The sequence below is a fragment of the Acomys russatus genome, chromosome 30 (assembly GCF_903995435.1).
Source record: "Acomys russatus chromosome 30, mAcoRus1.1, whole genome shotgun sequence".
Taxonomy (NCBI): domain Eukaryota; kingdom Metazoa; phylum Chordata; class Mammalia; order Rodentia; family Muridae; genus Acomys; species Acomys russatus.
The window spans coordinates 15,554,051-15,571,594 of NC_067166.1; the positions used below are offsets into that span (position 1 = coordinate 15,554,051).

General features: G+C 44.4%; 1 protein-coding gene across 1 annotated transcript in view; it reads left to right on the forward strand.

Moving 5' to 3' along the window:
• Ap3b1 (adaptor related protein complex 3 subunit beta 1) overlaps nt 1-17,544 on the forward strand; it is a 202,242-nt gene that overhangs the window by 36,919 nt on the left and 147,779 nt on the right. Inside the window, exons 3-6 of the mRNA XM_051172495.1 lie at nt 1,673-1,747; nt 11,874-11,969; nt 12,575-12,735; nt 14,526-14,592. Coding sequence (XP_051028452.1) covers nt 1,673-1,747; nt 11,874-11,969; nt 12,575-12,735; nt 14,526-14,592 — 399 coding nt within the window. The remainder of the gene's footprint in view (nt 1-1,672; nt 1,748-11,873; nt 11,970-12,574; nt 12,736-14,525; nt 14,593-17,544) is intronic.

Sequence of the window (17,544 nt, forward strand, 5' to 3'; positions counted from 1 at the left end):
CACCCATGAAAGTTTTCTCTGCTCTCGTACATGCACAACAGCATGCACAAAATACACTAATAACAAATAAAAATTTAAAATTAAGAGGCTAGGCACAGTGACACTTGCAGTGTTGGGATGGGGGAGTGGGGTAGAGGCAGATCCTTTGGAGCTTACTGGCTGGCTAGGCTAGCCTAGCCTACTGGTGCAGTTCCAGGCTAAGAGAGACTTGCCTTAAGCAAATTGAAGGCACCTGAGGAATGACATCAGCGGTTGTCTTCTGACTTCCACATGAATTTACCTATACGCATAAGTATAGCCACATAGACATGTACCCTCCATGTATATGAATATGTATACATACATACTCAATTGCACTCCCCCAATTATTAAACAAAACAAAACAAATCAAAGAAGGAGAAAGGAAAAAGAAGAGCATGGCACTGTGAATAAACAGTACACAGGTAACAAAGTGGTAGACTTCAGTCTTAGTTTAACAACAGTTACATTAAGTATAAGAGTCTGATGCTACCAATTAGGAGAAATCATTTTGGATGAAGATGCCACGATGGAACAATGATCTTTAAGAGATGATGCTTTTGTGTAAATGCACAGATTATAAGGGTGGAAAAATATATTTATGCAAACACCTAAGAAGCTTGAGTGATGCATTTCATATCTGTGAAGTTAAACGCTGAAGGGATAGAGGGAGACTGTGTAACAGGATGTTTCCTGAAAGACAAAACGATCTTCAGGTGTCGAGTAACAAAGCCTCAAAATGAAACAAAATACAACAAACCAGGAAACCTGTGAAGCTTGGAAGACAGATTCATGGTTAGAGCAAAAATGTCACTGTGCTGCTCTGGAAGACAGTAGAGTGGGAAGACAGAAACGAGAGGCCTAGTAGTTAGCAGCGCCTTCAGGTGGGTGAATATATGAAAGAAGTACAGTGAAATCACCTGACAGTGGGGCAGACAGTGCCCAGCCAGGCATCTCTCCCCAGCAAGTGCCGGGTGCCAGGAATGGAGCATCTGCAACGGTAGTGGTGCACAGACCTTCAGCACGCAGAGGAGGAGGCCTTAGTGGAAACAGTTCTGAAGAAGTATAGCCTGGGAACTAGGAGGCTAGCTGTGAGATTCTTTGCACCAGTGTGCATGTGCTGCATCTTTAACATAAGGACCTGGAAGATAAGGAAGAGTGCAGGGAGCACACAGGGAAAGAGTATCTGCAGTGCAGTTAGCCAGAGCAAAATGCTGGACACATTCCTATACATACCTTAATTTACTATTGTGTTCTGTTCCTCCTCCTCTTTTCTCCGTCCCTTCTCTTCCTCCCCCATTTTTAAGACAGACACATGTAGTCTAGGGTGGCCTTGGACTGATCCTCTCACCTCTGCCTCCTAGGTACTGAGTTCACAGTAGTGCACTCCCATTTGGCACCTGAGGAGTATATTTTCCCTTTAGGTGTCTATATATTTGTATATTTATGTGAAACACAAGAGAGTGTGTATTCATGGTGTGTGCAGTTGAGGTGTGATTGATACTGGAAAAGAGTTTAGCTGCTATTCTGTAGCTTGCTTTGTGACAAAATCTTCTAAATATTTAGTTTATATAGCATTTCCCAGAACATCTATTTTGTTTTCAGGCTACTAACTTAAAAGTTTCTGTGCTAATTCTTCTCTTTAACCCTTCAGATGATTGCAAAAGGGAAAAATGCATCGGAACTCTTTCCCGCTGTTGTGAAGAACGTGGCCAGTAAAAACATCGAGGTACTGTTTGCTTTTACCCTTTTTTTTTAAAACGACTCCTGTTGTATAAGCCAACCCTGTATTTGTAGCTACTTCGGAATTCAACCTATTTAAATATCATTAGCTTTTCATTATGGTAAAATATCTGTAATCTTATATATAGGTAAGGTATGCCAATAAAAGTGTCATTGAACTTAGCTTTGGATTTTTGGTAGAAACTGTGAAAAACAAAATTGAACATGTAGTGATGGTCATTCACTCAGGTCAAGCTTTCATCAGTTCCTAAAGCCACGTGAGTTTAAATTTTGCTCAGTGACTTCATTTCATGATAGCCTATTTCCAGTGAGACAGACCGAGTCAGTTCTGTGTAGACTTGGGTTTGGTGGCTCTTTTACCATGTCTGAGGCAAACTGCAGAGATCTCTGAAGGTTTTCTGGTTATTGTGGCAGGCACCAAGTTCTCAGGATGCCTGCACGGGTTTATTAACCTAGTTCACCCCCTGTCTAACTCTTTCTCAGAAGCTAGGCTGACACAGTACCCTAATGCCAAAGCCACATGCCTTGATCTGTACTGCAGAGAAACTCCGGTTAAAGTGAGAAATTGTCTCCACTACCTTAAGGTGCCCTCACTATCTATAAAGTTCAGAACAAGTTACCACTCGTGTTTGTTTGCTACTGTGATGACAGACTGCTCACAAATAACCTAACAGTGGATTCTGAATCAGGAGGCCATGAGGACAGTTTACAAGAGGCCCTGTGAGGGGGAGGGGCATGGTGTCACAGAATGCTTATTATGTGTTTTGATAGTATTTTCTGAACATTATATGGCTCCCCCCACCATACAGTTATCTCTACTTTTTTGTGATAATGGTATTTGTCTTAAGAGCCTCCATTGCCAAAAGCAGCCTGAGGAGGAAAGGGTAATTTCAGCTTACAGCTCCATGTCACAGTCATCACCAAGGGAAGTCAGAGCAGGAACTAATGCAGAGGCCAAGGAGGACACTGATCATTGGCTTGTTCCTCACGTCTTGCTCAGCCTGACTTTTTTTTTTTTTTTTTAAGATTTATTTCCTATTTATACAGTATTCAGCCTGCATGGCCAGAGGAGGGCACCAGATCTCTTATAGATGGTTATGAGTCACCATGTAGTTGCTGGGAATTAAACTCAGGACCTTTGGAAGAGAAGGCAGTGCTCTTAACCTCTGAGCCATCTCTCCAGCCCCCAGCCTACTTTTTTTTTTGTAGCATCCAGGCCCACCACCCGCAGGCCCACCACCCGCAGGCCCACCACCTGCAGGTCCACCACCCTCAGGCCCATCACCCGCAGTGAGCTGGGCCCTCCCTCATCAATCAAGAAAGTGCACCACAGTCTTGCACACAGGCACATCTGTTGGGGGCATTGTCTCAACCAAGGTTCTGTCTTCTAGAAGGACTCTAGCTCATTTCAAGTTGACGGAATGCTGAGCAGCACAGAATTACCTATGTAAAGTACCCTTGTCACCAGAGGAAAGAGGGACATGGTCTCCCTTTGTCGATCTAGGTTGTGTTTTTTCTGCTGAGTCTGTTTTCCAGAACACATGCTTGATGATGATGCCTTACCTGTGAGTGCTTGTCCTCCTTGTCATGGAGTGAGCTTGGCTGAGGACGCTTGGAGACCTCCGTTTTGTAAAACTGGAGCTGACCTTGGGGCAGTGACTTTAAATATAGTTGTGTTCTTCAGGAAGGCCCAGACTTGATGCTAATGGCTGCTCTCCCCAGCGTGTGCTTAGTGCTGCTGTGACCACTCTCAAGTCTGAGCAGCCTACTGAGCCCTGACTGAAGTGCCAAGCCTGCCACTGACTGAACCCACTGGGTGACAAGGTCTATTCTGCTCAGTTTCATTTTGAGCTCAGTGAGTTTTTTAGGGCATTCATAGAATCTATCACAATTCCACGGTGGTTTCTTTACTCCAAAAGAGACCTATGACTCGCAGTCACTCCCACGCCCCCTACTTTCTGCCTCAGTGGCTTTGCCTATTCTGGGCATTTCACATGGATCATATTAAATGAAATCACAGGAGGTCATTGGGACTGCACTAAGGCCACAGCAGAGTGACCAACGATCAACAGCCGTGCAGAACAAAGCTGTCTCCGTGCAGCATGTGTTTGGGCTTCTTCCTGCTGTCAGCCTCCCAACCGAAAGGGTTTGGCAGTGAAACAGTGTCTTGGCGATCAGGGCCAAAGAGTGCCACAAAAATCACACTACACTACATACCTCACGCAAGAGATTTATTGGGAAGAGGTGATCCTCTCTCTGAGCATGGATGGAAACACAGACAGCAGCAGATCAGGGTGTGATGGTGGTTATTATAGGGCTAATGGAGCACAGGGCCATATGCAAAGGTGGAAACAAGTCGCATTCGCAGTTCTTAGTTGGCTAGTACTAGCAGTGTGTTTTTATGGCTGAGCAGCATGCTGCTGCATGGGCACTGGGGTTTTGTGTATCTGTCCATTGATGGACATTTAGCATATTTCTACTTTTGGGCTATGAGGAGTAATGCTTTCTGAGCACTAGTACCTAGGTACTTGTGTGGACATTCAGTGTCACTGCAGATGTGGAGCTTCACCTGCTTTTGCTGAAGATCTGAGAGCTCTGTGATAACATTACCCGCCAACCATTTCCTTCCTACAGCACCATTTTATGTTTAAACCAGCCGTGCTTGTGAGTTCTAGCTTTTCATACTGTTGTTGACACCTGCCTTTTCTTCCCTTCTGTCCTACCTCTGTCCCTTCCTCTTCCTTGATACTCCTCAGCCCTTGTTTTCTTACTTTCATCCTTTTTGGTGCTGGGGATGGAACTCAGGGCCGTGTGCATTATCCAGGAGTATGCTGTCACTGAGCACATCTCCCCTTTAACCTTAACAAAATGTCTGTATTTTAGATTATGGCTCTTAGAGGACATGGAGTAATATCTCATTAGAATTTTTATTTTCATTTGGTTTCATTTCTTTGATCAAAGGTATTTGAACGTGTGTGTAGCAGTGTTTTCTGTGCCATTTTGGATCTGTCCTGCCTCCTGCATCCCCAGGTTTCCTCCTCTGGCTTCAGGTACTTTCATGTCAGATACTTGCATATCACTTAAGTACAAACCTAAGGCTTGGTGGGACTTTTGTGCAGAGCAAGTTTGACTTTTAAAAATTGTGAAGCATAGTTGAAGCTGGTCTTAGTGCTATCAGGAATAGAGTCTCTTAGCAGTAATGATTAGTAACATATAAAGAATGCTCTCTAACCGGGCATGATGGTGCACGCTTTTAATCCCAGCACTTGGGAGGCAGAGGCAGTTGATCGCTGTGAGTTTGAGGCCAGCCTGGTCTCCAGAGTGAGTCCAGGACAGCCAAGGATATACAGAGAAGCCCTGTCTTAAAAAACTAGAAAAAAAAAATGCTTTCTGTGCTAAGGTTGTTAGTGTTTCACACAAATGAAGGACACTGTGAAACCGACCCTGTATTTCCTCCTGTTGTGTATTTTACAATGAAGATGGAATGGAGGACTTATTAAAGTCACACAGTAGATGTTTGGCAGGCAACCTCCAAAGCCAGGGAGCCATCCCAGGCCATTGCTCTGTCAGCGTCATTCCTTGTTTTTGATGCTTTTCCCCCCTCTCTTTTCTATTGAAGCGCCTGACCCCTCTTGAGTGTGAGCCCAGCTGTGGGAGGTACCTGGTATGCGGATGGCCTTGTTGTTGCTGTAGTGGATGTGGATAGGAATGGTCAAGTCTGTGGAGTCACCTTCCATTGTGGAAAGAACATGTGTCATTACTGTTTGCTCACTCAAAGCTGTTTATCTTGGCAAGTAGTTTCAGTAGGTAGGAGACCTTTCTTGCCGTTTGTGGTTTTCCCTTTTTTGCTCTCTACTTTTGGTATGGTGCTTGATATTTTTCTTACAAAGTTTTAGCAGAAGCACTGTATTTGGTCTTTTTCTTTTAAAGGTGCATTTAATTTTTTTTTTTTTATGTGCATGGATATTTTGCCTGCATGTATGCCTTTGCACCATATGTGTGCAGTGCCAGAAGAGGGTGTTGGATCCCCTGGCCACCATGTGGGTGCTAGAAACTGAATCCATGTCCTCTGCAAGAGCAGCCATTGCTCTTATGATGCCTCTTTCGCCCTGGGCTGTTTGTTTTTTATGTCTTTGTTTCTTAAAACTTTCTGATTTTTTTGGGGGGGAACATACTTAATCTTCTAATATTATGGAAAAATTGGTATAAGCTTCTTTGAAATCTGTGCTTAGAGAATTGATTGATGTTTCCTTGCTACCAAGTGAGAAATTTCATTTTATAAGCATATGCTGCCTTAGAAACACAGGTGAGCCATATAGTAGGTCATCTGACATTAGCTGTCAAATGATACCAAGAGTGACCCAGAAAGCAGTCGGTGGCTATCGTACAAAAATAATCAAAGCTGTAGTCAATAACTCATGAAGTTTGATGTAGTGGTATCGATAAGCTAATTAAACAGATCTGCCTGTGTTCTTCCAGACTGCTGGGGCTCCGCCATGATTAGTTTTACAGCAAGGAGTGTTGTAACATTGAATGAAAGTAACTGATCAGAGAGTGGCGTAGGCACGGACCCTTAACTACTCCCATTTCTGGTCACAGAATGGTCTCAGGGAAAGTAGGCTTTCTGCGCACACCTGCAGCCTGGCAGTGCATAGGCCTCTTGTGGTCAATATTGATTGATTCTTATAACAGAACTGGAGCAAATTTAGTGTTTTGCAACCTTCTGTGATTTAATATTGTTATGCTTTTTGCCATAACAGTCACAGAAATCCTTCCCCAATTGTGAGTAATTATAGTGAAGTCGGCTAGCTCAGCTGTGGTTCTGAATGTTTCTGTGCACCCATTATACATCCGAGCTGCATCCTGGAGTTCATAATACAGCTTTAAAGCTTGCTGGCTGTCCTGATAAAAAAAGGTGTTGTTGAGAAGTAAATCCCAAGGAGATCAGGCCAGAGCAGACTCTTAATGTGTCTCCTTTAAAACTGTGCTGTGGAGCGTTTGCTCTGTGCATTTATCAGTAAGGACAAAGAGCACTTTAAGTGGTCATTACAAACAACAGACCAGGCTACATAGTCATCACGGTACTCCTCCTGCTTCCCGGTAGGCATCGCTGTCCCGTGACATCAGATCCTGGGTGTAGTAACCATTTGGAAAGCCTGAACTTTGTCAGTGCTATGATGTTGGCCTGGGATGTGAGTTTCTGATAGTTTTTGGCCATCCAAGTCCAGCAGTTCGCAGCTTATCTCTAGCACCTTCATTCCTAGGTGACCCCAGAACTTTGTGACTGTGATGAGAACTTGCTGTTAGCCTGTCCAGCAGCAGGTATTGGCTGCTTTCTAGCACTGCTGTGTTCTAAGGAACTTAACTCCAGCTGGGGATTTCTGCTTATCTGTTTTCAAAGAGCCGTCTGCCGTACTATTAAAATGATAACACCAACTACTTTAGGACATTGCTTTGACTCAGAAATGTTAGTTTGTCTGGATCTTTTGGTTTTTTTCCATGTCTAAGCTGGCTTCCCTCACCTGGTTTGGTTTTCATCGAAACTGGCCTTGCCTGGTTTTGGAACCTATGGTTTGTATCTTAAGTAAAAAAATCACTTGAGATAACTTCATGGAGCAGTACTACGTATTTGTGCTGGGATTGTGCACTTCTGAAGCTTGAGAAGCACCTATTTGCACAAAAGAAATGATTGCATGGAGGCTGATTGGGAAAGGTCACTGGGTAAAGAGCCAGGACCCCTGGAACAGTGTGCCCTGACGTCACAGAGCAACATTTCCTGTTGTCTTGTTAACAGGGCCTTCCAGGGCCAGGCTCCTCACAGTGTAGATGTGTACTTGGAGCTAGGAGATGCCTCCTCCATGTGGACTTGGGCTGTGTGATTTATTAAAGAAACAAAGATTATTTCTCCTGCTTTAAAGGACAAGAAATCTGAGTGTAGTCTTCTTTAGTCCCAGAACTGAGGAGGTCAAGGCAGGGGATCATGAGTTCCTAGCCAACTTAGGCTGTAGGGAGACCCAGTCTCATAGGAAAACAAACTCTTGATATATTATGAACATTTTATTTTCGGGTTGTGTAACTTTCCTAGGTTTCCAGGTGTCCTGGAGTAAAGGGAATACTTAGAGAAAGTGGAGGACTGAGCTCAGTGACCAGAACATGTAGGAGTTAGGGAAGTACCCCAGCCCCTTGGACATACCCTATGTGTGTCGTTTTTCTGGCTCTGTGACCATCAGCAAGTCTGCTTCCACCTCGGGTGGCAGTAGTAATTGTGCTTAGTGAACAGTGAGCATCAAATGAGTAGTGGCATTGTAGGTGGCGGGCCTTAAAGTACTCAGCACGTTTTACCTGGGAAGTTAGAGAGATTGAGGTGAAGAATAAGGGAAACTAAAAAATAAAAGCAGAGCCAGAGGGTGCTTTTCTTTTATAACCAGTATTTCCTGTTTAATTTGAATACTGGCTGGGATGATGAAAATGCTTGGAGAAAAGAAACAGCAAAGCACTTCCTCAGATGAAGGACCAACCAGACACAGAGCTTCTCGACAGCTAGGACCCTGAGACAGAGAGAATGGGCCAAAATGTAAGATAGCGGAAGCTAAGCTACGGATTATGTAAAGGGCAATAGGCTTGAACTGACGTGAAGCTTCTTGAATGTTTGAAGAGTATGTGATGGGTTTACTTGCGCTGTCACCCAATAGCAGCCCCAGGCACTCTGAGCGAAGGGCAATATAGTCATAGACAGTGAGTCTGTTGGTCACCGTCATGAGAGACAGCCATGCTTTCTAGATAGGTTTTCTGAGAACACAGAGATGTCATCTTAAAGTACAGTATTGGGAAGAGTACTGAGTGGATTGGTGCCACCTTAAAAGTGTGGCCCTTGTGAGGTACTGCTCTTGGTCCCCAAAGGCAGAAGTGGAGTTAGTTTGCTCCTGTCACAGGAAGGGGGCTGCCACATATTGTTGACTTGAAAAAGCTCTTCATCAATGTGAGATTTTGTTGGTTTCTAGAGCAGGTTGAAGCCAGTTTCTATGCTAGCTGTGGTTTGTCAGTGCTACAGAAGATACTGTCCTTTCCCAGGGCATGGAAACTTCCAAATATGCCTAGTTCAGCCTGGTACCCTAGAGTTGGGGGCTGGAAACAGGAGGATTGCTTGGCTTAGCTGCAGTATGAGTTCTACACTAACCTGAGCAAGCTATAGAGTGAGGCCTTGTCTCAGTCTTACTACATATATTAACTAGCTATGATTTTGGTTTTCTTTTCTTTCCTTTTTCTTCCTTTGAGACAAACAGAAGTGAGATCTTATAAGTTATACCATTTACTATGTTAAATTTCTTAAAAATAAAATTCAGTATGAAATAGAGCATAGTTTACTTGGATATAGTTTATTGTTTATGTATTAGTCAGCATTTTATTCTTTACTATTTGGTCTCATAGAAGATTTTAAGTGGAATTTGGTGGGGGGAGGGGTTATCAAGGGTAATCTGAATGCACCTGAGAGCAAGGTGCAGGTTATATTTAGGATTTTTTTTTTTTTTTTTTTGACTGAAAAGAAAGTGTGGGCAGATTATTAGCTACATTGAGTACTGGCTTAAAGACTTTCTATTCTATTTTTAAGATTTTGTGAGACTATTTGGTCATGAAGGATACGTAGAGTTTTGTTTTGTAATTAATTTCACCTCTGACATTGTCATAATATAGGTGGGTGGATTAATATACATTCAAACGTTTGCCATAGTCACTAACTACGAGGTGTGGAAACTGTGCTTATCAACTTTTCACTTGTTTTTATGATGATGTGAAAGTGGCTAAGGAAATTGGATCATAGAATTAATGTCTGGAATTATCGTGGCAAGGTGGTAAGGGGAGCCAGGTCTTAGATGCTGAACCTTCCTATAGATGAATGTACCATTTTGTTTTTCACTTAAGAAATTGAAACCAGAAAGCTTATAAGCACAGGTGTTTAAATGTAGTTGGGCTTCCAGGCCAGTGCTAGGAAAGTGTGTACAGTGGGGCTTCCGGGCCAGTGCCTGGAAAGTGTATACAATGGGGCTTCCGGGCCAGTGCCTGGAAAGTGTATACAGTGGGGCTTCTGGGCACGGCACTTGGGGAAGTGTATATATACAGTGGGGCTTCCGGAGACTGCGCTTGGGAAAGTGTATACAGTGGGGCTTCCGGAGACTGCACTTGGGAAAGTATATACAGTGGTGCTTCCAGATACGGCACTTGGGAAAGTGTATACAGTAGCGCTTCCGGACACTGCACTTGGGAAAGTGGATAGTTTCAATCTTGAATTAGTTATATTAATAGAGGTAAGAAAACAAAGTTCTTATGTAGTTTTTTGTACTTAGACCTCATTTTAGTTTGAATGTGACATTGAAAGAAACACAGAGACAGTGGGGTGTGTTTAAGAAGGAACAAACAACATAGAGAAGGAACCAAAAACACATGGTATCAAGAGGAGCTGGGGGATGAGAACTTGGTGGTAGTGTGTGCTTAGCATGCACAAGATCTTGAGTTCTTGTTATCACCACCAGCACCACCACTGTCTCCTCCTCCTCCACCACCATCTCCTCCTTCTCCACCACCGTCTCCTCTTCCTCCTCCACCATCTCCTCTTCCTCCTCCACCATCTCCTCTTCCTCCTCCACCATCTCCTCTTCCTCCACCACCATCTCCTCTTCCTCCACCACCATCTCCTCTTCCTCCACCACCATCTCCTCTTCCTCCACCACCATCTCCTCTTCCTCCACCACCATCTCCTCTTCCTCCTCCACCATCTCCTCTTCCTCCTCCACCATCTCCTCTTCCTCCTCCACCATCTCCTCCTCCACCACCATCTCCTCTTCCTCTTCCTCCTCCACTACCATCTCCTCCTCCTCCACCATCTTCTCTTCCTCCTCCACCATCTCCTCTTCCTCCTCCACCATCTCCTCTTCCTCCTCCACCACCATCTCCTCTTCCTCCACCACCATCTCCTCCTCCTCCACCATCTCCTCCTCCACCACCATCTCCTCTTCCTCCTCCACCATCTCCTCTTCCTCCTCCACCATCTCCTCTTCCTCCTCCTCCACCATCTCCTCTTCCTCCTCCTGCACCATCTCCTCTTCCTCCTCCACCATCTCTTCTTCCTCTTCCTCCACCATCTCCTCTTCCTCCTCCACCATCTCCTCCTCCTCCACCACCATCTCCTCTTCCTCCTCCACCATCTCCTCCTCCACCACCATCTCCTCCTCCTCCTCCACCATCATCTCCTCTTCCTCCTCCACCATCTCCTCTTCCTCCTCCTCCACCATCTCCTCTTCCTCCTCCTGCACCATCTCCTCTTCCTCCTCCACCATCTCCTCCTCCTCCTCCACCATCTCCTCTTCCTCCTCCACCATCTCCTCCTCCTCCTCCACCATCTCCTCCTCCTCCTCCACCATCTCCTCTTCCTCCACCACCATCTCCTCCACCACCATCTCCTCCTCATCCTCCACCGTCTCCTCCTCCTCCACTCCCACCCTTCTCTTAGTCAGCCACTACTGCCTCCTTCTCCTTGTCTACCCCTCCTTTCTCTTCCCCTACTGCTTGTGGGTTTATTGAGGTGGAGGAAGAGCTGTATATCTCATTAAATTGCCTTTAAAGACTTTACTAGAACACTCTCCAGTCTAGTCTCCTTGGAATTGTTATTCTGTTGATTGGCATTGTTTTCACATATTGTTCTTATGAAGCTGAAATATCATGTAGTAAACATCGGAGGAGTTGGGGCTGTTTGACAGATATGGAAATACCTGATGGCAAGAGCCCGAGTTGTTATATTATCTTTGATTTTTTATTTTGAAAGTTAGTTGATATTTTGATATTACATAAATTTTTCTCAGAGACTCCCTGTAGAAGGAAGAGATACCTTGATAGGATGTTGCTTCTCTGGGTTGCATTCCTAAAGTCCTTACTTTTTGCAGGCTTTTTCCTTTGCTGTCATTATCACACAAAGTAGCATCTGTTTTACAGTCTAAGCTGTGACTAGATTCACTTACTTACTTGTGGAAAATTGAGAATGGATTTTGGTAAAATAAAATATTGAGTTTTAAATTTTCACCCTGGTAGGAGTGACTGCCTTTCTTCCCCCCTCCAAATAGATCAAGAAGTTGGTGTACGTGTACCTCGTCCGGCATGCTGAGGAACAGCAGGACCTGGCGCTTCTGTCCATCAGCACCTTTCAGCGAGCACTGAAGGTAAATGATGGGCGGGCAGGTAAATAGCCACAAGGCGGCTGCACAGTTGAAGGTGTGTCCTTTAAGGACATGGGACAATAATCTACTAAATTGCCTCGCTGTGGCCTGAAAGAGTTAAAGGAACTCCCAGAGTGCAGATTCAGGAGCCTTAGAAAATGGTTTCTGCATAACCATGTGGAACCTTGCCACAGAAGTTGTCGCTTCAGTTTCTTTATGTCTGTTGCATCATTGTCATGTGGGGAAGGACTGGTTGTCATTGTACCAACTGATTACTGCAAGTGTACAAAGACAAGACAGTGGGACATTTTCAAAGATCACATTAAATTCATGATGCATTTTGCTATGAAAGATTAAAAGCCTAATACATTTAGTAATAAATAGTCAACGAGCATCGTGCCCACCTCTGTTCTTTAAAACACTGTTCAGAAAAGATGGATTGACTCCTCCTTTTCTTACCTATTTTCAGACACCCTTGCCTGTCTTAAATGACAGCACTTTCTTCCTCTGCTGTGTTGATTATGCTCTGTAACACCTGCCAGCTCACGCACAGGTGCCTTTGAAAGTATACATTTGAAAATTTGATGGGTATTTTCACTCTGTTTTAGGACCCAAATCAACTAATCCGTGCAAGTGCCTTGAGAGTTTTGTCAAGTATTAGAGTGCCAATTATTGTGCCTATCATGATGCTGGCTATTAAGGAGGCTTCAGCTGACCTGTCGCCATACGTTAGGAAGAACGCAGCCCACGCTATACAGAAGTTGTACAGGTAATGTTCTTTGTGGCCACATAAGGCATCTGTAGTTAGAGAAACTATTGTAGGCCAGAGGCACTTTTTCTTTTGAAAAGATGTCTTTTATTTTTCTCTCATACATTACATCTTGACCGCAGTTTTTCTTTTTCTCAATTCCTCCCAGTCCCTCTCCTATCTCCCCTCTCCCTCAGATCCACACTTCCTTCATTTCCCTTTAAAGAAGGAGCAAGCTTCCCAGGGATATCCACCACACATAACCTACCGAATTACAGTAAGATTAGGCACAAGCCCTCATATCAAGGATGGATGAGGCAACCCAGTAGGAAGAAAAGAGTCCCAGGAGGAGTCAGAAGAGTCAGAGACACCCCAGCTCCCTCCCACTGTTGGGAGTCCTACAGGAGCGCCAAGCTATGCAACCATAAAGGACCTGCCTGAGACCCACACAGGGTCTGTGTTTGTCACTCTCGTCTCTGTGAGCCCCTATGAGCCCTGTTCAGTTGATTCTGTGGGTTCTGTTCTCATGATATCCTCTGCCTCTTACAGTCCTCCTTCCCGCTCTTCTGTGGGTTCCCCTGGCTCTGCCCAGTGTTTGCCTGTGCATCTGCTTCCATCAGTTGCTCTGATCTATGAGTGTAGCAGAATATCATGAGGAATTATTTCATTGATTTATTTTATTTTTATTGCCAGTTGTGTTTAGTTTTATCCTGTGTCTCTTGTCTGTCCTGCCTCTGGTTCCTGGCCACTCAGGCGGTGTTAGGCATGCGCTCCCTTCTGTGGAGTTGGCCTTGCTGGACCAGTCATTGGTTGGCCACTCCCACAAATTTTGCACCAACATTACCCCAGCACATCTCACAGGCAGGACAGATTATAGGTTGGAGGCTGTGGCTGGCTTGATGTCCCAGTCCCATTGCTAGGAGCCTTGCCTGGTTATAGAAGGTGGCCAGTTCAGGCTTTGTATCCCCCATAACTAGGAGACTTTGCTAAGGTCACTCTCCTAGATTTCAGGGCGTTTCTACTGCACTCAAATGCCCCCCCCCATTCCAGTGTCCTCTCCCAGTGACCTCTCCTGTCCCCCCAATACTTGATTCCTCCTGTTTCCATCCCCACCCACCCCCAGTCCATTGGCAACATCTATTGGGAGATCCACCTGTGCTCCCTTGAGCCCTCCTTGTTGTTACTTAGTTTCTTTCTCTGGGTCTATGGATTGTAGCATGGTTATCTTGTACTTTAGGACTAATATCCACTTACAAGTGAGTACATACCATGCTTGTTTTTCTGAGTTTATCTCACTCAGGATGATCTTTTCATTCCATAGTTGCAAATTTTTATGATGTCATTGTTTTTAACAGTTGACTAATACTCCATTGTGTGAATGTACCACACTCCCCACCTCCCCGTTCTTTGGTTTAGATGTCAGCATTATAGTGCATTTCTTCATTAGCAGGCTAATATAATTAGGTTTTCTTTAGAAATGCTCTTTTTGCTTTTGGCAGTTACACATCCATAGTTAAAAACATTTGCTATCTTTTACTTTTTCTCCTTGAGATTAAAAAGGAATTTCCAGCCAGGCACTTTTAGCTATTTCCTTAAAGTTCTTCAGCTGTCTTGGGAAGTGATTGACACCTGGTTTGGTTAACGGGAGCAGCAGCGTTAGAGAGGGAAGGCAGTGCACTGATGAGAAGGCGCACCCCATTTCTCTTAGAACCCCTCAGCATTCTTGAAGTGATAAGTGCCATTGAATGCTAGGACTCAGGGTAATAAATGCATGGGGCTTACTATTTATCTATTTATTTTTAATGCTTTAGTCTTGACCCAGAGCAGAAGGAAATGTTAATTGAAGTCATTGAGAAGCTTCTGAAAGATAAGAGCACCGTGAGTATCGTCTTTTGATGTCACTAAAATTGTGTTTTATTTTACTATGATTTACCATGGCAGATTTACTAGGAATATTTCTAATTCTATATAGTGCTGTAATTATTAATGCAGCTCATGTCTAAAGTATTGAAGCTGGGTGTATTGGCACACACCTTTTCCAAATACTTGGAGGAGAGACACAGATGGTCTCTGGAAGTTTGGAGCCGGCTGGGGTACACAGTGAGTCCAGGATAGCCAGGGCTGCGGAGTAAGACCCTGTCTCAAAACAAAATAACGACAGCAGCCACAAACAAACCAAACCAACAACAACCAAACAAAACCCAACAGAAACAAAGAAAGCAAGTGTTAAAAGACCTGATGAAAAACAGAGAGAGGATTTAGTATTACACTGTTCGTCTTAGCTTGTTGGCTTGCTGGTCTGTAGGACAGGGTCTTGTGCAGCGCAGGCTGACCTGGAACATACTGCCTACACCAGGCTGGCCTCTGCTTCACAGCTGTGTGACCGCAGCTTCTTGAGCGCTGGCGTGGCAGACATGCTCTACCATGCCCAGGTTCTGCACATTTTCTAGACATTAAAACATTTCTCAAAGTAGTTCTTCCTTAAAAAAATTTATAGTTGAAAGATGTTCTTTTTTGTTGCTGTTGCTTCTAAGAGTTATTGTTCTAATTAAGATGAATAGTCTTTTGAGAATGTGTGTTATCTGCTTGCAACCCTTGTCCATGCTCAGTTTGTGTGTGCGCATTGGCATGACAGACTTAGGAAGAGAGGTGACCTGGGGTGTGTGAGCAGGCGACTGGAGGCTTTGTCTGCTGGACTCTTAGACACGGCCTCTGTACCCACTTGTTACAACTCAAAGCTGCCCAGGAAGTGCTCGTGGGTCACGCTAGGGAACATGGACTGTCGCCATGCAGCAGGTCTCTCTGTTACTGGCTTCTTTAGTTTATGGATTAACACACGGCCTGTCCTCAACACTGCAGTGTTTGGTTGAGTAGACCGTGTCCTTGTTCTGTTAGGTAGAGTGTTTCATTGATGTCTACTAGGTCTGAGTTGTTGTATGTGTTGTTATGCTTTCAGTCTCCTTGTTGTGCCTGTTTATTTTTTTTAATTGTACTTGTGTGTGTGTGTATGGGTGCACCCATCATGGAGAGTGTGTAGAGGTCAAAGAATTACTTGCAGGTTTGGTTCCCTCTTCCTTCCCATCTTGTGGGTTCTGGGGTTAGAACTGAGGTCACGGTTGTCAGACTTAGTTGTCAGCACCTTCACCCAGTGAACTGTTTGCTGGCCCGTGCCTGCAGTTCATATCGAAAAGTAGGTGTTGGAATTTCTCTTCCGTTCTGTCAGTGTTTGCTTTGTATACTTAGGAGCTCTGATGTTGATATCTGTGTTTATACCAATTTCATCTTTTATTTATAAAATGTCTGTTTTATGTTTAATAGTACTGTCTCCTGTTTGATGTACAGTCTAATTTGTGATTGTTTTCACACTTTCGTTTCTCAAACGTTCATATTCAAAAGTATTTTTAATTTACTTTTTTTCTATAGGTAGGCTATAGATGCCTTTGACTTAATTAAATCTAACAGTACCTGTTTTCTGATTAGAACAGTTGATTTACTCACACTTAGTGTTCTGTTGCTTGAATCAGTTGAGTTTCCAGCTGCCGTCCTGCTTATTTGTCTGTCTTGTGTAGCTTTCATTCCTTCCTTGCTGCTTCTTTGCACTGCGTGAGTGTTTGAGCAGATACTTCATATCCTTTATTTTCTTCACTGCTTATCCTGACAGTGCCATTATGCTGCCCGCTTAGACACGCAGCTGCTGGCCCATTCCTAAGCCACCTACACTTCTCCAGGCAGAGTGGGTTACGAGTCTTCATTGTGTTCCTTCTATGCATTGTTGATGCATAGGCGATATCAACTAGAGACATGCTGCTTCAGGGTGCAAATATCAAGCCTGTTACCAATACGCAGATAACTTAATTGTCGTTTTAAAAGTACTTTTACTATAGGACATTTGCTAAGTACTGCGGGGAATGGTGAGATTTAGAAGAACAGCTCCTTAATTTACATGTAGTTTACTTTTATTTCTGCTCTATCATAAACTTAAAGAAATTTGGAGACAGCTGGGTGTAGTGTTGCACACCTTTAGTCCAGTACTAGGGAGGCAGAGGCAGGTGGATCTTTGTGTTCAAGGCCAGCCTGGTCTATAGAGTGAGTTTCAGGACAGCCAAGGCTCCATATAGTGAGACCCTGACTTGAAACAAAGCAAAACAAAACAAAACAAAACAAAACAAGGTGGCAGGTGGGGTTAGAGGCCATACTAAAATTGAAACTTCCACGTGCACATGCATCTTTCCAGGTATGGTATCTGTTCCCTCCCCTGTTTTCCCCCTGTGGAGTTAGACGAAGGCTGTTGTATGGATCAGTTCTTGCCCTTTGCCACATAGGTTCAGGGGATTGAACTCAGTTCTTCTGAGTTATCAGTGAGTGCCTTTACTCACTGAGCCATTTTACAGCCTGCTTTCTCTCCCACTTTGATTTTTGGGACAAGCTCTCTTGCTGTCCTGGAGCTCACCCGGTAGCCTAGGTTGGCTGGCTAGGGAACCCTAGGGATCCTCTTATCTCTACCTTCCTACATTGGGATCATAGTCCCCTGTCTCCATGCATGGCTGTCATGCTGTCCTTCCTACCTCTGGGTGATAGTCCCCTGTCCCCATGCATGGCTGTCATGCTGTCCTTCCTACCCGTGGGATTACAGTCCCGTGTCCCCATGCATGGCTGTCCTTCCTACCTGTGGGATTACAGTCCCGTGTCCCCATGCATGGCTGTCCTTCCTACCTGTGGGATTACAGTCCCATGTCCCCATGCATGGCTGTCCTTCCTACCTGTGGGATTATAGTCTCCTGTCCCCATGCATGGCTGTCCTTCCTACTCGTGAGATTACAGTCCTCTGTC